Raw genomic sequence first — 26,076 nt, 5'->3', positions numbered from 1 at the left:
ATCTGGTTTTACTCACACCTGTAGCCTTCCCCAGACCTTTCCACAGCACTACAGTTGTAGTCAATTATCATCCCCAAGAGTGTTGCAACTTTCTGTACTTTCAGTTCCTCAATTACATTGATTATCACATTAAACATTCCTGATGCTACAGGAATAGACTAAAAATAATAAGCTTGTATCTTCCTAATACAAATGAAATCCATTTGTACTACTGAGAGTGCAGCAGGCTCATTGTTTTGCAGTAATGAAGCTTTCATCTCAAGAGATCCAATTCATAAAAAGCCCTCACCAAAGCTGTGCACACTGCCTTTTTAACTTTTACTGCCACTGACATTCCTTTAAGTTCAGATCCAATTCAGGATTAGACCACCAATAGAAAAAAAGCAGAAGAGCCTCAGAAAAGCAAAACCCAAAGCAGGTGCCCCTGTGATTGCAGGGCACACACTCACCAGCCACCCTCAGGCAGCAGCCCCAGCCTGTAGGTGCTTGGAGCCACACACCTGCCCCTGCTATAAATAGCTGCAGCCACCTTTGCTGTTTCCCAAAATAGAAGTACATAACTAAAGGAGACAGGAACATCAAAACACTGCACACAAGCTCTTTAAAAATGAAAGAAAGATAACTATGAATTTGTAACCAAATCCAGCCAAGGCAGGCAATAACACAGCCTGGGAGAGGCTGTCTGCAGGCATCTACAGAGGAGCTGACTGAGGGCTGCAGGCACTGGGTGGGAGTGAGAAACAAGCAGGTTTTGATGCTTTTCCATTTCTCCAAGTCACAACAGCGTGATTAAAATGTGCAACATACATTTGAGATATTTCCCTCTGGCTGCTTCTGAGCTACAGCAAGGGTAAACAATCTGTGTTTAGGTTTGCCTGCTGTGTCACGGGGCAGGGCAGGCTCCAGGGGGGCATCCCCTGCTCCATGAGAGTCACACAGTGGGACATGGTACACAGACTCTGTCCTGATGCTCTGCTTGGGGAAGATACAGCTCTGCTACCCCTGGGCAAAACAAAACTGAGGCTACTTTTCCCAGCCTGTGGGCTTCAGCCAACACTCTAATCACAAAGCAGCACCAGCTATTAGACATTCCAACAGCAGGCATCAGTGCTGTTGTTCCTGACCTCCCCCAATCCTTCCCTCCATCAAGGGAGCCTGGAGATAAAGCCAGCTGGGATCTGCCCCATAGACATCCCCCTCCCATCAGGGACTCCATCTGCTTCTCTGCTTCCCTCTCACCAAGAGGCACAGGCATGGAGATCTGATAGCAGCTAACACTTTGCTCTTTCTTTCAAGCCTCAGAAAGAAAACTAAAAGGCAGGAAAAAGGCAAAGGAGAGGCTTCCCCTTGTATTTCCCTTCAGGCCTGGAAACAGCAGCACTCACCACTCAGCAAGGCAGGACACAGCAGGAGCTTTCCTACCCTCCCATACCACAGCATCCATAGTGGCACCAGGAAAGCAAGGAGGAAGGGCAAGCATCTCTCTCCCCTTTTACCCCAATTGAGGGGGTAGAGTCAGGCCTCACTTGTTGCAACTTCAATTATCTAAAATCCCATCCCCTATCTAGAAGGACATGATGTTTCTTACATGGCTCAACTGCATAAAAAGAGTGAGCTTGATTATCTTAACCCTCATTTATAAGAATCAGTTCATATAAGTTGGTAAATACTCATTTGAGAACTGTGGGCTTTGTTGGTAAGAGCAGCATATTCACACAAAGCTTCTGCCTGCTAAGATGTAAACACCTTGAAACCACAGGTCTGAATCTGAGTAAGGATGGATTATCCCTACCCAAGCAGAGTATTAAACCCTGGGTCTCTCCTGCCCTGGTGTTAGAGATGTCACAACACTTATGGGAGCACAGATTTCACCCCAAATTGCCAACATCCCCAATACATGACAGCCCTACTGCCAGAGCTACCCACAGGAGTGGCCAAGCTTGAACAGTGAGCTCAAAGGCTTCTTGCAGGGGTAAAAGGCACCCCATGGGTCTGGTGTTTTGTTGCTGTTTGCTGTATTGATTCAGATGAACTCATGTCATGGAATGTGGAGCACATCAGGCCAGTGAAAAAAATGTAGGGAAGGTAAGTTGTCTGGTTATCAGCTGTACTCTGTTAGCCTCTGCCAAGAGGCAGCTGAGGACTCCTGAAATGGTTTTTGCATGAGAAATCTGGGAATGATTTCTGGTTCCTAATTTATCTGGTAAGAGGAATTGAAAGCATTTCAGCTCCACTTGCTTAGGGTTATCTACCTGTCCCCTTCTCCCTCATGCTGGGCTTAGCATCCTGGAAAGCCTCGTGCACAGCAGCATCATCCCACCTGTGCCATACACACAGGGAGTCAGAGCTGTCTGGCTGTAGGTGCATAGAACACAGCAGTGGGAAAACTTGTTTCTAACCCTATACCCCTGCCTCATCCCTCTGTAACCCCAGGCAGCTCTCACCACACAGCTTCCTTCCATTGGACATTCCTGGGTCAAACTCCTTACACCAACTTTAACAGTTACTATTTGAAACACAAAGCTTTCTCAGCTTCACCTTGGATCAACTTCTCCTGCAATGCTGATTCCTAGAAAATAAGAGGCAAATAACCACAAATCTTCAGTGAGCACCTTGCCCCCAGCTGGAGCAGCCCCCAGAACTGTGTGCTGAAGAGGGGTCAGGCACTGAGAGCTCGTTACCAGAGCAGGAGGGCTATGAGGCAGCATCAGATACACAGTGAACACCTCCTGCTGAAAGTCACCCTCTCTCTGAATCTTTGTAATTGGTAATCAGTCCCACACCAGGCCAGAAATCCTGTTTATTAAAGCATGAACTGCTGAGCCCCCCGTTAGATGCCAGCATCATCATCTCCTGGGGAATCATTTACCCTCCAGACTGGGGTTACTGGCCCTGGAACAACAAAACAGATTTCTAGCAGAGATGGTGCAGCCAGGGCACATTTCCCATCCTCAGAGTGATACCACGCTCTTGCATGGAAAAGCTGCCTCCCACACACATCCCAAAAAACATCCAGTATAGCTGCATGCACACAAGGCATATGTGCCTGTATAAGGAATCTATATAGCATAGCTTCTCTTGCTGCTTTCACTGTATTTTATCTTTAAATTAGGAGAGCTTTTTTGTAGCAAATCATCAGAGAGGAACAGCTAGTTACCAAGGAGATTCTCTGATGAATCAGACACTGACTGGTATAAGATCTAGACAGGCTGTAGCTTCTTAATTCACAAGACCTTACATTTTAAACAAGGCGGGGAGGGGGGGGAAGAAGTATCCTCTTGCATCAAACTGTGGAGCACGCCAGCAAAAGTAGCTTTTATTTTTTTGCCATAGGAGCAAGTAGGAAGCAGAGAGCACAGGAAATCTGTGAGCAGCCCGAGACTAACGGGAGCTTCTCTCCGGTACGCTCTTGACTGGGGAAAGCAAAGACCAGCCAAGGACAAAGTGGTCCCATGGACGTGACTGAGGGAAAGGCTGGGAAGCCCCCGATTTCACACCAGCGTGTGCAAGGATATACAAGGATGAGTGAGTGCTGGAGAAAGAGCCGCACGTCTGCTTCCACTCAGCTCTGGCATTTCAGAAAGTAAAGGTTGCACAGGCAGGTGAGGTGCTGCCTCTCTGCGTGCTGGCCACAGGCTTGGTGCAATACTGGGACTACCCCAACCCTGACCCTGCTTTCCTGCCTGACTCCTGCAGTTTTCTTCTGAGGAGCAGCTGAGAGAGATGAATCTTGCCAAATGACAGTGAAGACAGCGACTCCACAAGAGGCATCCCACCCTCCCAGGGATGGCCATCATGCCCCGGAAGAGCCCAGGCAGCTGGGGATGCACAGGCAGAGTGGATGGGACAAGGAGTTTTTATAAAGGTGGTAATAACAAGGAGCTTCATGAAACTAAATTTGGAGAGAGAAAGCTCAGCTTTTTTGGACTGACTTTATTCAGAGGGTCTTCACGTTCACTTTGTTCTGGTGGCTCGTTTCTCAATAACTACTGAACACTGGTGCTTTGCCTCTATTTGAAAACAAAGAAATTCAAACTGCCTGGGAACTGAGAGCCTTGAGAAATACTTGGAGATATCTAGAGACAAGATACATGGAAACCTCCTGCTTGTAGATAGGCTATTCTCTCAAAAGTGGAAACTACACAAGTATGTAGATGAGAGGGAAAATCTCCCTGTCAGATCCCATTGAAATCTCCATTTTGGGCACTGCTGCTCCACTGCTGCTAAGGTAAACCTGATCCTTACTGGGGGATGCTGCAGGAAATGCTGAGGCATTTGGGATGGGGGGGTGCCAAGAGCTTAAGTGGGCTGCTGTGAAGTATTGGGGAGTGATAATAAAAGCATGTGTTAGAGCAAATGCAGGCTTTGCTGCTAAGTACACCCTGGAAAAGGATATGCTAGAGCACTTACATGTGGCAAGAGGCTGGCACAAGCCAGGCTTTAAGTGAGGATTCAAGTGAGGGACACCTTATAGACAGTTTCAAGTGTTGTTTTGAGATAAAAGTTACTCGTTCATCTGAGGTACAAATTAACTGTTGGTAGCATTGGTAGGCTGCAGCTAGAGGCTTACAGTAATGTGTTAGTGATGCATCCCATGATGTTATTCTGGAGGGACAGCTTAGAGTAGTCTGTGAGTCTCATTTGGAAAGCAAAATAGTCAGAACACTGTGATAGAGATGGGAAACTGCATATGGGTAGGGAAGGGGCACAGGAAGCCCTACTGACAGCAAGCTACTTTCTGCACTGCAAGAAAAACAAGTGTCAGGAAATTCCAAGCAGTGGCTCACAGCCAGCAGATAACTCATTGTCCATCCCCTTCAACTTCACACACAGGAGCTTGTACAGCACTCATTTCACTTCCCAGCTGTGCCAGCCAAATAAAAGGTGTAGTAGCAACAGATTAAGACCGGCTGCCAGCTTTCAATGCATTTAATAGGCTATTCAGTCTTGTTTGACTTTGTATTTATGGTCTTTATTCAATTTAAGGGTGATGTAGAAGTTATATGTTCGCATTTAAAACAGAAGAGATGAGGAAGCAGCATACAAACTTGCTATAGGCAGAGCACAAACTTCTACACATCCTCCAGGCTATAAACATCATGCTATTTCACAACATTGTCGTTATTCCAGCCTTGGGTTGAGATACACATATTCCCCAGAAAGCATTCAGAGTTTGCCTTTCCACATGTGTGGAAGCAGCAGCTGCTAGAATGAGTCATATCTTATCCAGTGCTTTTTAAGGGGAGCAAATAAGGCTAGGGATTCACAACTGGGGAAACTGAGGCAGCAAAAAATCATTTGGATAAAAACCTGCAACTGAACAGAGTGTCCAAATAGGAAGTTAAGCTTTCACTTCCACTGCTTTACAGTCACTGTGAGCCTGGAAAACCTCAGAAATTCATTGTTTGTGTGACTTGTTCTACAAAGCTGGTCTGAACACAGGGATAAATGCTAGCATAGCCTCTGTACATGTGGTCCCTGGGCTGGAGGAGTACCTGCATTCTGCCTTTGCTTGTGAATTTTGACTACAGAAAATGAGTAGGAGGTTGAAAACTGTCTAAACACTGGCTTTTGGAGTTAGCTTTGTTGCCATAAGCATTTGTCTGTCTAAATACTGAAAGTAAGGTCCAGGGAGGAGGTGAGGATTCATGAGGAACTGCCAGGTGAAGGCTGGCCTCCACTGAGCTGTGCTGCTTGGCAGTATGTCTAGTCCCTTGGTACTAAACTGATGTTGGAATGGGGAGAGACTCTTTTACAGCTAAAGCTAAAACACAAAGCAGCTGATGTAGTTTGCTCCAGACCTCTGCATGCGTATATTCTTACTTGGTGTTTCTGAGAATCAGTTATTCTCGGCACATATAGTGTCTGTTGCTGAGCACAGAGTCCAGGCACCGGGGGAACTTATGAAACAGTCATACAGATTAGCTCTCAGTTGCAAGCAAACTCAGTCCCACTTGAAACCCTCTCTTTCCCCAGGAGGGCTTTGCTGCCTTCCTAGAAATCTCCTTATTCCCAAGCAGCCCCTTAGCAGGGCAGGTAGGTTTTGCCTCACATGGATACTCTGTGCTAGCTTCAGCCCTCGACTTCTCCCTACCCCCAAAAAAATGCTTAGATGGATCCCAAAGAGTATTTCCCATGTCTCCAACATGATGCCCCAGCATTGCCTTACCTCAGCTGGTCACCCCTGGGACAGCCCAGAGTCCTGAAACTGCAGTGGGTTGAGCAAACCAGGTTTGGGAGGAAGACTCAGGACTAGTTCAGCCCTTCGAACCCCTGGGAGGCAAAGCTTAATGCCAGAACAGCAGGGAGATGTAGGATCATTCCTGACAGCCTTCTCTGAGTGACCCAGATTGCATCAACGGGCTCTGGAGGGAGCCTGCAGCCAGTGCTCTTCAGATGGGATTGTAGGATTTGCAACATGGGGCCCAAGGCAGACAAGGACCACAGCAATGGCAAAGGAAAGCAGAAGGCCTCAGCATCCTTCCCGCCTTCAAAGCTGGTAAATGTCTCTTATTTCCCTTTCTACTCCTTTAAACAAGCTAGAGAAATCTCCTCCTCTGTGCCCCTTTGCATGCCAAGGGCAGGGTGTTGGGAAGTAGTGACCTTTGCCTTCCAGGCTGCTATTTAAAAGCCCAGAGGCAGCCCAGCAGAACAGAGTATTGCACCTGTCCAGAGGGACTCACTATTTTCCCTTTATATTTAAGGGTCCTCGAGTAGGTAAGTCAGAGAAGTCAGATGCTGCATGTTGTGCCAGCAGAGGGGCAGTGGTAGTAAAAGAGCCTCCTGCTTTTTGCATGCTTGTTCAGAGGCTACAAACAGAAGTATTGATGCTTGTAATGCCCCTCAGGGTGAAGGGCAGAAAACCAATCAGTGAAGGTGTCTGTGTAAACCCCCCTGAAATGATGCAGAAGGGAAATGCCCAGAGCCTCTACTCCCATTCCTTTGGGACAGTACAGCTCTGCAGTGTCTCATGGGCCGAGCCATGCCTTTTGGCTCATATAATCTTGTTTAAATGCAACAAGCAGCTTCCCCTATGCAGCTGCAAGCACCATTATTCCAGGCATAAGCCACTTACAGCAACACTGCTTCTCTCTTAACAGAAGAGGCATCATGGCAGTAGCTACACTATAGCCCATTAATTTACTGCCAGGTGGCTTGACACTAGACTTAATATGAATTTAACTAGAGGTCTAGAGCAGAGATGCTACAGTGCAATCATAGAAATGCACTTTTACAGGAACAGCTTTAATTCCAGTTGAACTCAGTGGCAAAACTCCCTCCAGCTCCCATGTGGCCAGGGACTCACTTCTGTGTGCCCATGTACAGGCAAACACTGTTGGGGGAATATTTAGTTGCTAACAAAAGTATGAGGCAATGCAATTTCAGTAGGTGTTTCACCAGAAATTAAGCAAGGTGGAAAGCGTGGAGTTAAAAAAGTACTTCTCATTTAGGTAAAACTTCTCCAGTACAGAAAACTTGTTCTCCTGATGCGGCCCCACAGATGCTTGTAGCCCTTGTGCTTCAGGCACACATCAATATTCTTTACTGGGATGGGTCCAGATCAAGTTGGCTTCACTTAGCACCACACTCGCCCCTTCAGCACATGTACCTGCCCCTTAGTGCTCAGAAATATCATTTCCCAGCTGCACTGCCAGGAGTGTGCAGGAGGGATAACAGGCCAAATTTCTATACAATGTCAGTCAATTTAACTCCCATTTGCTCAGCAGAGCCACATCCATTTCTAAAACAGGTCATCGGCACCCCTGAGTTGGTAAGCTGCTCTTGCTAACTGGTATGTGTCCAGCAACAGTTTTATGCTCTTGCTAATATCAGTGGAGGTTTTAAATTGCCTTTAATTAGAGCTTTGAAAGATCCCACTGTTTCTCAGCAATTAGCTTCTGTACTAGGTTTGAATTGAACAGTAGCCCTCCACACTAGAGATGTGACAAGCTTGGAAAACTGTCCATTTTTTACTCTGCTTCTAATTCTTAACTCAACTGCTGATTTGTAAGGGCTGGTGGGAAGACAAAAATATATCTCAGAGGGAAGAAAGAATGAAAAGTCTCAGAAATAGCTTAAGCTCATCCATGTCCTTCCCACACGCTCATGATTGAGTTCATTCTGCTTAAAACTAGTGTCTCTGTCTGCTAATACACAATTAATTAGTCTGAGTGAAGCTGTGTGGTTTTGAGAATCACTGAAAGTTTCAGAGGTGGGAGAGCATGCTGGAAAGCATCCCGCTGCTGCCAGCAGCCCTGCTGGGTCTCAGCACTGCAGGCTGCCTCCCAGCTATTAGCAGGTCAGCATTAGAAGCAAAGGTTGCTCTTGGATAGGATTTGTTGCCAGCACAAGAGCTTGGTGTGAAAGAAAAAGACCTTTCCTTGCTACCCTATCCTATCTCCAGCCCTCTCCTCTCCCACTGTGTACATTTCCATCCTTTGGTTCATCCCCAACTCTGTCATCCTTATTAGATTTCCCATGTCCTATCCAGGTCTTATTCTCCCTCCCTAGCTGTCCTCTAAGATCCTGCATCTGACATGGAAAACTGCTTATCCCTCCCTCTTTATCTGACTGCCCTCCATAGCTCCTGCCCCTCTGCATTGCCCCACACCAGCTCCAGAGCTGTAGCAACATGCTGATATGAGTGATGGTGTGCTTTTACCACCTCAAAACAAGCCTTCAGCCAAGTTATTAAAGCCATTTAATACGACTTATCTGACTGTGGTACAGAAACTACATGATTTAATTGCATTTCTCACTAGTTAGAGATAGACCCTTTTTAATCATTAAGATACATCCTGATGTACATTATGAGATATTAACAGCCCCATAAGTGAAATAACAGATATAAGAACAAAAATGAAGTCCTAAGTGTTCTCAGATGCCTGCAGATCAATCATTTTAGATCTCCATAGGAGCATTCACCAAAGCTTTCCACCACTCTACAGTCTTAAAGCCACAGGACATCTCAATTCCCATTTATGGCTCTGCTTTGCCTGCAGGAGGCAAAAGTTGGGAAGGAATGTGCTTGGTTGCCTCTAAACAGAAGTTGATAGAAAAGCTGAAAACAGAAGCTGGAGATTTTGATTCCCTGTTTTCTGTTTCACTCAGTGGAAAACAGCCCCCTGTTCTGCCAATCCTTTACAGTGATTAAAAAATGATGCTTTGAGAAATTTTTGCTTCAAGTACACATCCACTCCTGATCTCACAGGCTCAAACAGTACTCCTGGTATTTTTGGAATTGATTGCAACCTCCTGATTCATAAAAAAAAGCAACACCACCAGCAAAACAGAGCCCAAATGCTGCTAAAGTGGCAATCACTTCTCAGGACCTGAGGCTGCAGGTTCACAGCCTGAACAAGACTCCCACTGCCTGCCTCCCTATGCAGCACAGGTACCAATTTCCCCCCATTTAGGGACTGCATGGTTGACCACATAGCAGTTATCTGACTTGTCTGTGTCTCCATCAAGTGCTGCAAGTGCTCAAGAAGCAGTACAGCTTCACCTCAATTGCATAAGCACACATCTTGTTCAAACTCCACTCAGGCCCACATTCAAGGATTTAAAGTAGTCTTTAGTGTAGTCATTGCCTCAAGTACATTAGTCTCCTTTGCATACACATAAAGTGCTTCAGCTCCCATCCTTACTCCTGCAGTACAAATCATAACTGTGTGTGCTGTTGAATCAAAAAGACAAGCAAGTGACTAAATGTCACAGGAGTCAGAGAAAGCAAGGCAAAAAGTCTGAGCAGAAAAGCTCTACCAGAATCCAGTATAAAGAATCAGCTGAGTTTAATTTATCATTTTTATCATTACAACCACATTCTCATCCAGAAGCAGCAAAATTTCAGCAGGGCATCAGAAAGCCATGGCTGTTTTGGAGTACTGTTCCCAGCCAGGCAGCCAGCACCTACATGTCACAAAAGCAGCCATTCCAGGTTGGCCATTTTTGTAGGAACTTGATAAAGGGGCCCAGCCACAGTCCTCCATCAAACTAACTATATGTAGCTTCCAAAGACAAACTCATCATGTGAGATGAATGTGTCGCTTTTCACCACAATTAATGGCCATGGTGGCTGAGATTTCAGCTCATGCCAAGGAATGCAATGGTCAATAACAGATTTAATCCACAAGCAACTGGGTAAGTCCTGACCAGCACAATGGAGCAAGGATAGAAAGATTCATTAATTTCTCAGTTGTCTGCAATCTCTCCAAAACAAGTAAAAACTCCCTCAGAGTTACGTTTAAGAAGCTATTCCTATAGCCTAGCCCAGAACTCTTCCAATACTATGTCTTGGATCTGCTGTCTGGTACCGATGTTGCTTCTATCCAGTAACACTGATTAGAGCATATACACTTGTTCAACTGGAGGAAGTGGCTTCAGAGTTTGGGCATCAAGCTGAGAACAGTTAGTCAGATTGAACAGTTAACATACTCAAAGGCCCTCTAGACAGTCCTGGATATACAGAGTATGCTGTAAGGAAGGGGAGAGGTAGCAAGGAGAATGCAAGTCCCTCATCCCTGATCGTAAGCATTCAAGACTAGGACTCCCTGATGTAGGGTCATGGCCAAACTATTGCTTCTTCAAGAAAATGGCTGAAATCCAGCCCTTAAAAGTGTCATCAGTGGAATGTTACCTGACCTGAAGAAGAGGATGCTACAGAAATACAGACTGACACTCATTACTTCCATAGGACAAATGTCAGCATAAGAGAGAAGGTGCCTCACACTGCTGATGCCAGCAGGACATGACAGATTTGGAAAAGGAGATCAGACAGCCTCATACCCAGCCCTAGGTAAGGACTGGGTAACCCATCAAGAGCTGCCAGGAACAAGCCTCCCCAAAACCTCAAATCTTTATAATTTCAAGCTTTCTCCAAATTTGCATTTCCTTCCTCCACTTCTAACTGAAACCTGTGGCTGTGCCACGCTCACACTGTGCTTCATAATCAGGTTTGCAATAATCAGGTACAAGCAACACCAATAAGCCTCCCTGAGGCAAGGTCTTAATAATAAGAATGGAGTTTTCCAAATACTGACTCATTTAAGCTTAAATAATATCATTCTGTTATTGCCCATAAAATTGGCTCTTTTTCACTTTCCACAATACTTCAAAGACAACTTGGCTGAATCAAAGATAACTCAGACATAATATCAGCAGAACCAGGCAGTGTTTAGTGTGGTCCATCAGCTAAAATAAAACTCCAAGACTCCCATCTGCTCTTGTCAAACAGTGATAGGCATAAATCAATACACTCATTTCTGCACAGATCTTCCATGACTGCATGCCTACACAAAGAGGCAAGCACAGACATTCAGCTGAACTGAACTTTACTACAGATTACAGTAAACACAAAAATGGCACCTTGACACCGTACAATATACATATTTCACCCCAGAAAGCTGAAAGCAGGGACTAAAAGACATTTTAAGAGCCAATACACAAATAAAAAGAAAATACTTCAGACTAGTGAACACAGTACCTTGGATGTACAAACAGCACTTCTCCACTTGCTTGAAAACTTCTTTTCCCACTTCACACAGCTCCAAAAACCTGCTGTCTTCCAAATGGCTCAGCAACAAGCTCCCCAGAACTATCCACATCAAAGCACCAACAGCTGCTCCTGGATGAACTATTTATCTGCACTTAATCTGGCCTTGATTGTGAGCACCTGGAACCCACAGATATGCAGCATGTCCTGGGCTGATTGCTCTGAATTGCCGTGGTTTCATTAACTTTAACAGATCCCTGATGACAATTAGTATCAGATGAGGACCTAGGAGATAATTTTTGGTTGTTTATGAGGTCAGTCAGTGTTTGGAGAGAACATATTAGGAACAAAATGTGGGGTTTTTTTCCTACTAAGCAGTAGCAAAAGCAAAGCAAAAGGGTTTGTTTTGTGGTATGTTGACTGTACCTCTGAAATTCAAGTAAGAGGTTTAGCATCCGCTGATTTACCAACATGTTCAAGGACAGTGAGAAGGAGTCAGAAGAGGTTTTGGATGTTTTCATGTGGCTGGTGTTGCTAAGGGAACTGCCTCTGCGATGCCTGTGGCCAGGCCACAGCTCAGTCACTTGGGCTTTGCTTCTCAGAGGGAGGGGGGAGTTGTGGCTGAGAGAAAACTGCACAAACTTGCTATGGAATGTCTTTATCACATACCTGCACTCACATGTGAAAATACACATTATTGGTAGTAAAAAAAACCCCACTAGCAGTAGGAGATAGATATTAATAGTTTTGCCAGTCGTAACATGTTGTATGTTAACAATTATCTCTAAGCCTTCAAATAGACACAGGACAAATAAAACCACTACTTTTCCTCACATTATTACAGATCCTGGAAATGGGGGGGGGGGTATAACATTAGGATAAATCATGCAAAAAATGTCTTGATGACATAACACTCTGAGTATCACTGCTTGCTGACTTTCTCTCATATGATACAGCCAAAGCCTCAGTTACTAAACACCTAGTAATTTCTGAAACTACCACCAGAAATAGACATTTCTGAGATGTATATTGCACTAGTGGCAACAGAAGGCTTCAATTTGCAGATGTGGTGGTCAAAAAAGAAGGAAGGCATGGTTATTAACTTTTACCAAACTAGTTAGATGTACTTACATACAGAAAGATGCTGGTGTGTGATATCCACATGACAGTTACATATACTCTGCACCTGTAAATTATGTGGTTCCTTGGCACCCTAGTGTGACTTTTCTCTGACAGGCCACCAAAGGAGTACCTCTTGTTTCTTTATTTCAGCACTTCTATGTCTTGATTTTGTTTCTGCAAATAGTGATGAATTTGATGTAGCACTCAGTGGTTTTAGGCTATGAGAAAATGTGAGTATTACACAGGTCTATAACAAGGCTTTTGATAATGCTAATAGATATTATGTATTTGTAATTAAGGCTCTATCTGCATAATCATCCAAAGGCTTTATTGAGCTTTCTGAGCCTCTTAGGTCTCCAGCATGGCCTGGAGCTCTTCTGATTGATCATGGGAAGATATGGTGACCGGGAGTCTGAATTGGGCCCAATCTTCTCTTTGAAATTGGGTCAAACTTTCAAGCTGGGAAGTGGCAGCCAGTATTTCTTTCCATAGTGTTTTCCTTTGGCAACCTCACAGATCCCTTAGTTTAGGCAATACCTGTTCAGTGTCACCCTGGAATAGATCTGGAATGGATCCCAGGGAGCTGGTAACATTTCTGCTGAAACAAACCATACGTCAAGATGTACTGAACTGAAGAAATGAGCATTCAATGACTCGTTCCACTCTGTGTGCCTTCCTGTAATTTATTTCTACTACACTTTCAGACTTTAAGATTTTCCTTCTAGCATTAAGAGAAGAAAGTATCGAAGGGGTAAAGGCTTAAGCAGTGGGGGTCATTTCTCATGTCCACTGCACTGAGGAAGCTGGAAATGCCACACGCCTCCTTCCTCTGCTCTTCCCCTGGCTGGGGGCTCATTTCATTTTCCCACGCAGTAGGAGCTGGACAGCCAATTTCTCCATTGTGCTGTCAGACAGTTTTGTAAGTGTCAGAAAAAGAGAAGCCCGAGGCAGCGCCAGCAGCTGTCCAAGCACAGGGAGCTGCAAGTCGTCACTTGCCTGAGCCCCAGCCAGCCCTGGCACATGGGCATCTTCAATGCTGTGACCTCTGGCTCCAGCCTCCTGTTGGGGCATTTGGGGGACACTCAGGTGGATGCCAGACAGATTTTGTTCTGTGAATGTAAATCACCATGAAAGCATGGGGAGGGCTGAGTTCCTGCTGTGGAACTTGAAAGATGTCAGGGTTGAGGCTGCCCAGTCCCTGTCTCCTCCCCTTGTTTGATTCCCTATCTTGCTGCTTTGGTAAGCAATACAGGCTGATCATTGCACAGTGCCTTTCCTGAATCAGATGGTTGCTTTCTTTTAAAGCTTTCTTATTATAGAAGTTTTCAAGTGCCATGATAAGTATTTAGTCCTTGAGGGCTTGCACTCTGCATGAGTGCCCCATCAGACCATCTGCAGGAGTGCTGCCACTCATGCCAGAGCACCCACCCCAACAGGACAGCTTGACTGGCTCACTGTGTCCTTGAGTGAATTGGAGCAGTGGTTTTGTGGGCCAGGCTTGCACAGGCCCTTTGATACATGTCTGACTTTCGTCCAGACAGGCTGCCTTGCAGCAAGTCCTCATCATTCATTTTAAAGGAGACATGTCAGGACCTGCATTACAGTCAGGCTTTTAGCACCCTCAGAGTCCCAAGGCTGAGCAGTCTCGCAGTGTCCCCTTCTCACCACTGTCACCTTCTTGCTCTGCAGCAGCTGCCCATCAGGGAGGACACCAGGATATGATTTAATGGTGGATCTCAATTAATAAAGAAATAGGGGAGGTTTATCTTGGAGATGAGGAAGAACTTTTTCACTGAGAGGGTTGTCAGACACTGTCCCAGGCTGGCCAGGGAAGTGGTGGAGTCCCCATCCCTGGGGATATTTAAAAGGCATGTAGACAAGGTCCTGAGGGACATGATTTAGTGGTGGGCTTGACAGTGTGAAATTAGTGGTTGGACTCAATGATCTTAAAGATCTTTTCCAACCAAAATGTTTCTATGGTTCTATGGTAAATGCAGCAGGTGACTTAGAGACAAGGATCCTCTCACTCCTACAGGGAATCTGACAAAGATGTGTTGAATTTATCAACACTTGATTTCAATATTTTCAATATTGCCATATTCTCTACTGTCTTTTGTGCAAATATTGTGTTTTTGTAACCAACACTCACCATACCGCTTTTACCTTTGATTTTAAAAGCCTTGCTATGGATATCACCTATGTTTTTTGTGTTCATTTGCTCCTACAAACTGTCATTTCACCAAATATCAAAACATTACTCAACCTCCCTGTCTCTCAAATGTAGAAGAATGAGATTTAATATTACTTCTCACTGATGTAATTGGAGATTTGTTTGTTTTTACAGTAAAATCATTGCTCTTGCACTTTTTCAGCCACATAAAGATAACAACCTTCTTATGGCTTGGATAGCAAACTTGCCTAGGTGAGTTGTAGCACCCTTTCCAGTCGCAACTGCTACATTATGTACCCTTAAGTCTGTGATATTTGGCCTGAAGATTCTCAGTTATATTCCAAATTTTCTTTTAATCCAAAGCTTGAAAGCTGAGATGAGTTAATACCCAAGCCTACCTCTACTCTTGAGGCTGCATTAGTCCAATGTTACCTCCTAAGTGGGCTGCGATTCCATCTGGTGAACCTTGGCTCAGGCGACTGATAAATTTATCTGTTGCTGGCAGCTGTGAAACAGCAGGGTGCCTGAGATGAGCATCCACCCCCACAGACCAGGATGTTGTTCTTTGTTTCTGGGTCTAGATAAAAATTTATCAGCCTTTGAGGAAGGAGAAAGGTGTAAGGGTTAATAGTACAACACCACCACAAGCTGCTAGGTGACTGTTCTGCCTGACATGATAGGAGTTCTGGGGGAACATTGCTTCTGTGGGGTTTTTGTTCTTTTCTTGAGCCCTTCCCAAAATTTAACCCAAGAGCCTCAAGTGAACATTTTACTTTATGTCCACTGTTTATCTTTCTAATTACTTAGGAAAAAGGTGCCTGGTTTCTGGACTAAGACTTAGTGAAAAATTAACAGCTTGGCATTTGAGCATCAGTGACTGTTTCACTGAATTTTCCCATCCGCTCCCTTAACTACAAGTTAGCTCCTGTCACACAGCTCCAGGGCCAGTGCTGTACCATGAAGGAGAAACAGGCAGCATATGATGATATTGGAAAAGGCAGCAAAACATTGACCTGTTATTTGGCCACTGATTGCAGGTTTATGTGGCTCAAAGGAGAAACCTGTCAGAGCAAGAACCCCTGCATATGATGTTATCAATACTGTAGCATCGTGCAGGACATCATGGATTGCCTCTGGACAACTGAACACCAAAAACAACCTACAATCATTTGCAGGCTTTGTGCCTCCATTCTCCATAACCCACCTGGCTCTGAAAAAAATTTCATTTGTTTCCACTCTGTCTTTAAAAACCCTTCACCTAGCTTTGACCTCAAATCCGTGTGCTCCAGAAAGGGCTGAGAGAAGATTGCTCCTTAGGACTTCAGCACTTGTTAATTCCTTTAAAGAGATTACTCAAATCTCCTAAACAAATATCAGACTAGGTTTTGGATTAAGTGTGGGTGCTAAAATGACCTTGCTGATAAAGGCAACGTGATCTAACCTCACAAATCAGAGAGGGAAGCCTTGGATGTAATTCTGACTGGGTAGGTACTATCATGGTAAGTTATCAGACTGCTCTGCATCTCTGCTCCCCTATCTCTAATATTCTTACAATGCTGCTTGAGAACCAATACAAAAAAGATCAGATCATCCAGATCTTTGTGGAAAAGACAAAGTCATTGTGGCTCCACACAACCTGCTTTATTTCCTTTTACTATTGCTTACTGCTTTTTCCGTTTCTCCTGTTCGAGCTGTCTGGTTCATTTTGGTGTCAGCATGGGGCTGGTTTGCACAGCATCCCAGCTCTTCTGTTAATCAAAGTGCCATTGTTGGGAAGTGGGTTTAGCTCAGTGCAGTTGGCAGGGTGCTTGGTGCAGGTGCTTGAGCACACCGGTGTACCCCAGACTCCACCATGGACCCTCCACACTCTGCCATAGTGTGATTTCCCCACCATGCAGCTAACAGCCAGACTTATTTATGTTCTACATCTGCCCATGCAGTTTCCTTTGTGTCTTGCTTGAGTTTCAGAAATAATTAACCCTGCAAAGACTTTTGTCCAAGGAACAGACATTTTCTTAAGAACCGGGAGTGGCTTGGTGAGGTTTGCGTTGTGTTTATGTCATTGTGTTGTGGCCAGAAATGTTATCTGTGATGAGCATTTGACAAAAGAGAGATCATTAAATCAAAACTGTACCACTTTCAACCCACATTTCTTCTGTTGTTGTCTTAGTGTTCTAACAAACCCCAGCAGATTTCCTTGCAAAATGTCTTGCATCTGCAACAGGAACAATTTCAAACCCAATAAGAATTCACAGACCATTTAAAAAAATTATAAATTCCTTGGAGGGCAAAGCTCATCACAACTGAAGCACTTATGTCAATTTCCAGTTTAATTTACTCATTTGCTAATCCTCATTTTCCAGTACTGTGCTTACAATATCCGACCAAATAGCACTCACGTGGAAACACATTAAAATTCTACAGCAAACTGGAACTTACAGCGTCAAAACCCTTGTCAGCTTTGCTTCTCAACCACCAATGTGTAATGGTGGCTGTGCCTTCTCCTCAAAAAGTATTACTCACATTCACTATTCCCTTCCTGAGCGCTGTGCTGTTTCACTTCCACTGTTGTCCACAACTTCCACTGAACTTCATGTATACTTGATGTAGAAAGGTAACCCTTCTGAACAATTTCTTCATATGCTGTTCATTTGTTGTCCTCTGGTTTTTAATAATTTGCTATATTTTTATAAAGAATGTTGACACTGTAATGTGGCACAATAGAAATAGCAAATAATTGTACTGTGGCAAAATATTGGGAATAGTGCACAGCCATCAGAATGGAGAAAATGTGCTTTGTGCACTTTTGTGACAATAGGGAAGAGCGCTCTGGTTTTGTTCCGATAGCAAGGGCTGCCGTTTGAGCAGGCAGAGCTGAAGGCTGCATTCCCTTCACACCACGCCTGGCTCTCCTGTCCCAGATGGAGCAGGACAAGGAACACTGTGCAGGGGGGCACAGCTGATCCGACCCTCCTGATCCCAGCTGGACTCTCAGGGATAAAAGTGTCTGTAAGGACCCCAGGCTGGGGCCAAAAGTGCATCTCTGGGTGAGGCAGCTGAAAGTCGCTTTGTACTCGGTGGTGCTGCTGGCTCACTTCCCTCCGCAGCTGTCTCCTTCCCTCTCTTCAGGGGGTTATATTTCTGTGAGCTAATTTAAGGAGAAAAGCCTTTTTAATCCAGTATCTTACCGGCTCAAAGTATGGATATTTTTTTATTTTGAATAAAAGATGAATATTAAGCCCTTTAGGCAGCAACTTTGTCTTCCAGCATCTCTTCAAAGCACTTAGCATGCTGCTGGTATTACAGGAGTAAATACTACAAGTAATGTAATACAGTTCAGGTCTTGGAGATCTGTTTCGTTAGGAACAGGCTCACAAAGTGTTTCTTTAGGCTGTGATAGAAAAGGCTCTGGTATGAGAGGGGCTTCCTCAGAAGTTAGTGCTGAGGCTTGCCCTGGAAAAGTTTGCAGTCAAGAACCTATTCTGATTTAGGTTTCCTCATAATTCATGAGGTTCTTCTTGTCTTGCTTCCACCAATTGAAAAAAAAAAAAAAAGAAAAGAACACCTTGCCCAAGGAACAGAAACAGAGTTTAACATATGGAGCACTCCTTTGAGAAGTGGACGAGAGCTCTTTAATCCTGCAAGATAACGGTATGTAGTAATGCAAGGCAGAAAGCGAGAATGAATTCCCTAACCAGCTGAAGGCAAACAGGTAAAAAGAAAAAGCCTTGTAGAAAAAGAATATATTATTAACTGAAAAAGTAATTTAACAGAATAGCAATGTTCTCATACCACAGAGTAAATCTAATAACCAACTCTGCAAACCTAATAAGATCTCTGCAAAAGCAGAGACATTCAATCTGAAGTGCACACTTTTGAGGCTGAGGCCAATGTCCATTAAGTACAATAGTTCGACACAAGCTGGATCAGGCATCTACTGGATTTGGATTGTCTTCAGCTGTTATTGTCTCTACAGAATATTCCACTCGACACTGTGATTAAAGTAACATCTAATTTCCACAACAATACAAGCAGATTCTCAGTATGTGCTGCTCTTCAACGCAAAGCGCAGGAGGCACCGCTGTGTTGGTGCCAGAGCCCTTTCCTCCATTAAACAAGCATGAAATCGGTCCCACAAAATCACAAGTGGGTGAGAGGCAAACATCAGACTTTCTTAAATGAGATGTAATCAATAGATAGACTCGACATAAGAATCCTGAGCTCATCCTCAGAGGGTTCCATGAATAGTCGAAAAGAGACAGGGCGCCCATCTTGCAATGATTGTGCCATTGTGTTGCCAGTCTTTGTGTTTCTCATTTCACTAATGGCCAGTTTATTGTACTTCAGCTACTTCTTATTGCACACATCAGCTGGAAATGATCAGCATCATTACCCACAGCTCCTAAATGCTCCGTGCCATAATTCAGGAGGAATTCAGTGGGCTTCAACATACATGGCAAAGGCTGGCCACGCAATGGTATTTCATACAACGCACTGCTGTGCCCCCAGCTATCTCTGTCTATCACTTTTTACAGGTCCCAGCAATGTGTCCCAGTTGAGTGTTCCATTAACTTTTTCACCTCCTGTTCCTTAAAAAGCCCAGAAGTAATCTTAATCCCCTTTATCTTGCCACACTATTATCTTGCTGCGTTCCTGGTGGCTCCACACAGATTTTGTGGAGCTATGTTTTTTTCACTTAGCCCAAAATGGATTTGGAGGAAGAGAGCACAAAGAGGTCTTTCCTTGAGCAAGCTAGAAATAGAAATTAATAGAAATAGCTTGTGCCTGATTTTAATATGGATCAGATTAGCAGAGGGTTTGTTTTCCTGCCATTTAAGAGAAAGGAGCATCTCTCATTTGAGATGAGAGGTTGATTCCTATTAGATCCTCCCTTTAAATTAGTCCCTTGGAGAAGCCCAGGATGATCCACACACTCTTGTCTTCTGGGACCAGCAATTAATCCAACTCTGTCAGCTCTGAAATTAGTGTCATTACAATGTCAGTAGTGTCCTTTTCCCCTGATGAGCTCAGTGTATCTGTCATGGAAAAAGGAGGTGTAAGATTGGTAACTGCTTAAATACAACTGGCCAGGAAGAAAAGGTACAAAATTCACTTACTTTAGCATGCCATTGAAGTAATTTTATGGATTATACTTTTGTAATAGTTTGCTATACTAATAAATTCAGTGCAGAAGCTTTCAAGTTCAAAGCAAGCCTCTCAGTCTATTGCTTCAGCAAGCACAGGCCAAAAGCTATTGATCTATTTATACAGATAAGCCCCTGACAGAGTTATCAGAATCAATACAAACACTCAGGGAAAAGATTCACTATAAATAATAATAAATGAATAAAACCCCAGGAAATAGAAATGCATTATTTAAAACTAGTTGAATGCTGACCCAAAGAATAGCTGTTCATGTGCATTTCTGCAAAGGTAATTCCAAGAAGGGGGAAGAGCGTGCAAACAGTGGATAATTTCAGAGGTGGCAGACAAGAGAACAGATAAGCAACATCCAGCTCAAAGGAGATGAGCAAGGCCTAGAAAGCAGAAGTAACATTAGATTTAAAAAAATATATATATGAATTTAAAATGACAGCACAAAGCTAAGTCTGAGCATTGCTATTCAAATCAGCCCAGGGGAGAGCACAGGAGCAGCATGGGTATGTGCATACATGTGATTTCCATGGCTGGACAGCAAAATCCCAGGCTATCATTGGATGGGATGGGATGGGTCAACCACCACCACCACCAGTCAGTTCATCAGTGCAAGGTTCAGGCTGATAACCATATGGTAGGCTTTGAGTCCTGCCTATCCTACACTGTAGCTTATCTTGAAAATAATATTTAAATTCTTCTTCAAGGCTTGATGAAGTCCAGGAGCCCCAGCTGCCCAGTTCTGGTTACAGCAGTAGAGAAAGGCCACCTGCAGCCCTGGACAACTCACAGAATGCTCTAGTTTAATTTCAGGTGTTGCTCAGACAAAAGTATAAAGGCAGGTTTAGAGCAGGTGCTGCCCCAACTCTTTCAGTGCATTATAATTTGCTCTGTAAAGTTGTGAACAGCAATGCTTTGCTTGATTTTAAATAAGGAATGGCAACAGCCCTGATTTCTGGGGAGAAAAGGTCATAAGGCATGTACAATTTTATCTTGTATATTGTACATGAAAATATTAAGAGCATGCAAAAAAATTACAATCTGAAAAAAAAAGAATTGATTTAGGCTGGAAGACTGAGTCCTTCAGGCAAAATTCATCAGGTTTTGCCAGAAAGATTTAAACTTTTCCTAAAATGCAGAAATAGGCTCCATTGCAGTCTCAATGCAGTAAAACAGATATAAATCTGGTGCATTGTTTCTGGGAAGATCTGATGTGAATCAGCATTGTTTGTACTTCACTTGGCTCATCCCAGAAATCAAATGCCTCCTCTCCCCATAGGCAGCCTGAGCACACCAGGAACTTGAGAGAATAGGAGTTTGGCAGCAGCCTGAACCTTAGAGTTCCCTGGTACAGCCACATAGACACAAAGCCAAACATCTGACCTGACTGCAGAGGTCACAGCACAGTTGTGTTACTGGTACAAGTCAATGCAGCACTGCTGAAGTTGTCAGAGGTGCCCTGATAGGCACCAAACACAGGCAGTAAGTGCCAAGAGAACAGAGCTGGGTGGTGGCAAGAAAGAACAGAGTGGAAAGACACAAAAACCCGGGCAAACAGGAAAGGAGAGGGAGATCAAGAAGTGACCTAGGTGTGTTGAGCACTATGTTTAAAAGAAGCAAGAAAAAAACCACTTTTACAGAAACAGAGTTAAACTGTGAGGCTTCTTGGCAGAAGATCTAGCAAAGGTGACAATGGGAGATGGCTGAGGACAGGGGTTAGACCAGCTCTGAAAGCTGGCAACCACACGATGTCAGGAGAGTTCATGAGGTCCCACAGACTGCTCATAGTACTCCTCTCGGTGTGGATCCATCCATACCTGATCCATCCCCAGAGGCCCATCAACAACTCCCCTGCACTGAATGAGGCAGACCTGGGCTTTCACTCAGCACCACTGCTCCTTAAATACATGCCAGGAGGGAGAAGCAGAAGCAGAAGCCAGGTCACAGGCTGATGTAATTCAGTTCCACTGTAATCAAACCAAACATCAGGATGCAGCTGAAGGACTGCTGAAATCAACACTGGAGGGAGCGAGAGAGAGGGGAACACCACTGAGCTTCGGATGTGGTCCAAAGGACAGTGGGGCAAGAGACAGTGCGAGAAGTTAAAGTTTAAAAAGCATTTTGGTAAAAAAACCAAACAAGATCTTGCCAAAAAGTAAACTAGGAGGCAGGGTTTAGCCAACTCTGCTCTTATTTAACCTTCAGTGTGAGATCAGGTCTCAGCCTTTCTATTCTGGGTAACAGCTGATGAGCACAGTGTAACAAGGTATTAATAAACATCTGCCCAGCTCTTAGATTAATATGGGGAAGAATTAATGGAGGTCTTAACACGTGCATATTTTCTAATTATGTCAGATGGCTTTATTTATAGAAATAATAGGGAGAATGGAAATTGTCACTGACACCATGTCAATATACATAATGAAATCCAATCGTTTAATTGCATTACATTTGGCTAAGGAGTGGTATCAATAAAGGGTTCTCCTTAGCCAGACCGGTTCAGTGGTCAGCACATGCTTCATGTTAGAAAACTATTAAGATTAATTTTTTTTCAATGAATCACTGGGAAAATAAGTCATCTTTGACATACCTATTCCTGTGCCTCTGATCCCAAGAGGGCCGAGGCTGGGGCAAAGCTTTCCACTAGGAGAGGTGAAGGTCACAACCCCTTATGTAGCCGTCTGGTTTTCATACTCCTTTCTGGACATTCCTTGCTTCTAGTCCCCAAAGCGTCCAAAATAATGAAATAAGACCCAGATTGAAGCCTGTGCTGTATTTTGGTTGTTGCCAGCCATGGCTGAGCCAGTGCTTGCATCAGCTCTGCTTCATGCAGTACCCTCCTCTCTACCATGATAAAGCATCACCAGTGCTTCTGTGGCAGCGGTGTCATACTATGCTACTGAGATAAATATAGCACAATTTTAAATCTTGATAAGTTTACACCTCTTAAGAGAAGGGGAAAGGCCTGTAAAACTCCCACCTATCTGTTCAGAACATTTGCAGCTTGTTAAGTAAACCCTGAAGCCAGTTTTCATTGAAGGTGCCAGCATTGGTACTTGGCAGCTGCTAGGGTCTAAGCAGGCTTTGGACTGACCATGGCTGTTTCTCAAGGGTTTAAAATCCATTTCATAATGTTCAGTTCAGACAGGCAGCTAGGGTAGTTTGGGTCTTTTCTCCTAGAGGCAGGGAAAAAGAAAACACAGCTACAGGGTGACAGATGGTCTGTTACACACAGAGCATTGTTAGTAATTTTGTTCCTTACACATTGAGGAGTGAGATCTGGACTGATGCTAAAAAGCAGAGTCCTCTAGTTCTCTCCTGTTCTTCCAAAACTGTGCTTCCTAGTCCATTTTAATCTTCTAAAGCTATTAGTTTGAATTAATGAAAACAGAACAAGGAAATGTTTCTATTTCTATTAATTATAGAGGCAGGTTTGTGCAATAAACAGAATTCATATCCCTACAGTGCTGCTTAAATACCTATAATTCAGCTGCTCTGCTCACAAGCACAGCATCTTCCTCACCTCATTTTACAAATTAGCAGACCTAAAATCAGCAGCCATGGAGTGTGATGACATTCAGTTTAACTATGGGGGATGTGATCTGCTGGAATCCACAGGTTGTCTTCCAGTGCTGCTTACCACTGTGACTGTGTTACAGATCCCCAATTAAGCATTCTTAGATCAGCTCCATGTTTTCCATACAAGTGAAAATACAGATGCTTAGGAAATACCCACACATGGATATCTGCTCAATTGCCAATGCCCAATATTTGCATACTCCACAGGAATTCATTTTGTGGATCAAAACCTGCAGAAACAGAACTGGGTATACTGTCTCCTAGTCAATCCTTCCTCTCCCACAACCTTAGCTCCAGCTGTACAGTGTCAACAGCAGACTATTTCTGAGGGTAGCACGTTCTGATAGCAAATGACTCCACTGGGACAAAGGAAAAAAGACACTTTCCTGGGATATAGTGCAAAAGGTTGATTTCTTTTATTCACTGCTCACAGTGCTGCTGATGTTACATTTTAAGCACCTGACTCAGGCATCTGAGTGGAAAGGCGATAAAATGCTTGACTTTGATTGAATGTTGGACTTGAATTTCCATTGTGGCAAAAGGTAAAAATAAATACAAACAGTATGAAGAAATAGAAAAGCTACTATTGGACAAAATGTTCCACATCATCACAGATCCTGAAAAAAAATCTCTTTTTTGGCTTGCATGAAGGTCAAATTTCAGCTTTTGAGCATGATTTCAGCAGGTAGTATATTTAGATACTGAACCTCCTGCTAGTTTAAGGGAGAGTATTTCTTCAATGACATCCAACAGTAGTCTAGCTGTTAGGATTTCCCAAGAGACCACAGCAAACTGAAGAAATGCCTTTGCTCTGGTGCTGACAGGTTCTGTGGCATTGCCCTACTCCTCCACTTGCTTCTACACTCGGCTCCTGACCTCATAGATGTAAATAAAAGAATCAAGTGCTCGGTCTTTCTGAAATACGTATCAAAGAGCACTGATGTGATAGACTTCATTAAGTCTGTACATAAGCTTTAAGAGAAGGGGAAAAAAAAACAGATGAGGAATTCAAAAGAGCATTTCCAGTGAAGGGAAGTAGGGCAGGTGAGGGTGAAAGTTTAGTTTTACACACTATGAAGTAAAGATGCAGTCCATATTACAGCAGCCACTGGTAACAGAATTCTCTGATAGTGGAGTTACTACTATCAACATCAAATGTGAGAAAAGCCTTTTGAACACATGAGGAAGATGATCAGCTTTTATTTACCCATTAGATTGTATTAGAGTGAGAGGAACACACTTGTTACAATAGCGACAACTCAAGTCATCTGCAGGGTGTTAGCTGGTACCTTAACAAGTTTTCCTACAGATGTGTTTGCTAAAAACAATCCAAATATAACAATTCAAATACCAGTGTTTAATGGTAAGACAGGATCTTGAGAATATCTACATATGAGACACATTTTTGGTTAAACATACCTTAGAAGCCTGCTCAGTCACAGGTTATGCTGTAAAGCACCTTTCTAATGAGATATACACCCACTGTATCCTGTGGGAGGTGGAAATAGCCTTCAAGATTTCAAGGTCAATGTGAAAACACAGCTTTTCTGCATTTTGATTTGGATGTAATTCACATGATTACTGAGGCTCAGGGATTCTCAGGTGAGACAGAGGCAGGGAGAGCTTTCAAAAAAAGCCATCAAAAAGGATGAAAATTGACAGGCAATTGTTAAACTGCTCTAAAAGGTAGATAATACAGACATAACTCACATGTTTAGATTTTCAATTTCTATTTCTTCATTTCATTAATGACAGTATCAAATGCTTCAGTAAAAGCCTTTTGTTGTTGGGAAGAAGGTGGGTGGCAGCAGGACAAATGATGGACACCTTGTAGAAAAAGGCCAGAGAAGGTAAGATGGTACAGTCAGTATCTGTGGTAATTGAATGGCTCTCACAAGTAGGGGCAAGCTTTTGCACTCAGGACAGGCCTATAGTATGTCCTCAACACACATTTGACAGTGAACTTCATCTTGATAGTCCTGTCTTTCAGAAGCTACTGGGTGGCTCTGCTGCCCAGAGCAAAATCAGCAGAGTAGAGATCGGTCCCAGTCTCTGGTTTGGCAGTATCCCCAAGACAGAGATGTTCTTCTGACTGTCACTCCTTGATAGTGAAGAGTTTTGTGCTACAGCAGATGAACTCTTCCCACTTTGTGAAGTCCATGTTGCAAGTGCAGGTCCCCAGCACATCCACTACCTTCCCTTGAGCCTGTGGAAGGTGATGGTGCTCAGAGCTGCTTGAGAAAACTGAGACCTTTTTCCCTGACAAAGAGTACAATACATGTGGACCTCACACATTCATACACATGGACACATGGCATGTCCTGCATCCACCACTGTGTAAGGTGTTGTAGGAGGTGGGTAGGAGGCCACCCACTCAGATTAAGATGCCCGTGCATGCCCTTGCAGTTCCCCCCAGCAACGGGATGGACGAGAGGGAAGCAGGATGGCTACTGAAATAAAGGATTTGCAGAGCTAGGGACCTGAGGTAGGAGCTCTCCTGGATCTACAGCTTGCCCTGCTCATCAAAAGCCAAACCACTGGGCAATCATGTGGTCAGGTG

General features: G+C 43.9%; 1 protein-coding gene across 7 annotated transcripts in view; it reads left to right on the top strand.

The window, feature by feature from the left end:
- LOC104563421 (calcium-activated potassium channel subunit beta-2) overlaps positions 1 to 26,076 on the top strand; it is a 146,585-nt gene that overhangs the window by 91,752 nt on the left and 28,757 nt on the right. For 3 of the 7 annotated variants that reach the window (XM_062005592.1, XM_062005588.1, XM_062005587.1), the window contains exon 2: positions 3,334 to 4,228. The exons of 3 other annotated variants lie outside the window; for them this stretch is intronic. In XM_062005592.1, coding sequence (XP_061861576.1) covers positions 4,155 to 4,228 — 74 coding nt within the window. In that variant the 5' untranslated portion in view covers positions 3,334 to 4,154. Of the gene's footprint in view, positions 1 to 3,333; positions 4,229 to 16,246; positions 16,268 to 26,076 lie in introns of those variants that run through there. One more of the 7 variants, XM_062005593.1, reaches the window with a different exon arrangement.

This window comes from Colius striatus, chromosome 12 (assembly GCF_028858725.1).
Source record: "Colius striatus isolate bColStr4 chromosome 12, bColStr4.1.hap1, whole genome shotgun sequence".
NCBI classification, from domain to species: Eukaryota; Metazoa; Chordata; class Aves; order Coliiformes; family Coliidae; genus Colius; species Colius striatus.
The sequence above is the reverse complement of the archived record's forward strand: the minus strand, read 5'-3'. Positions and strand labels throughout refer to the sequence as shown.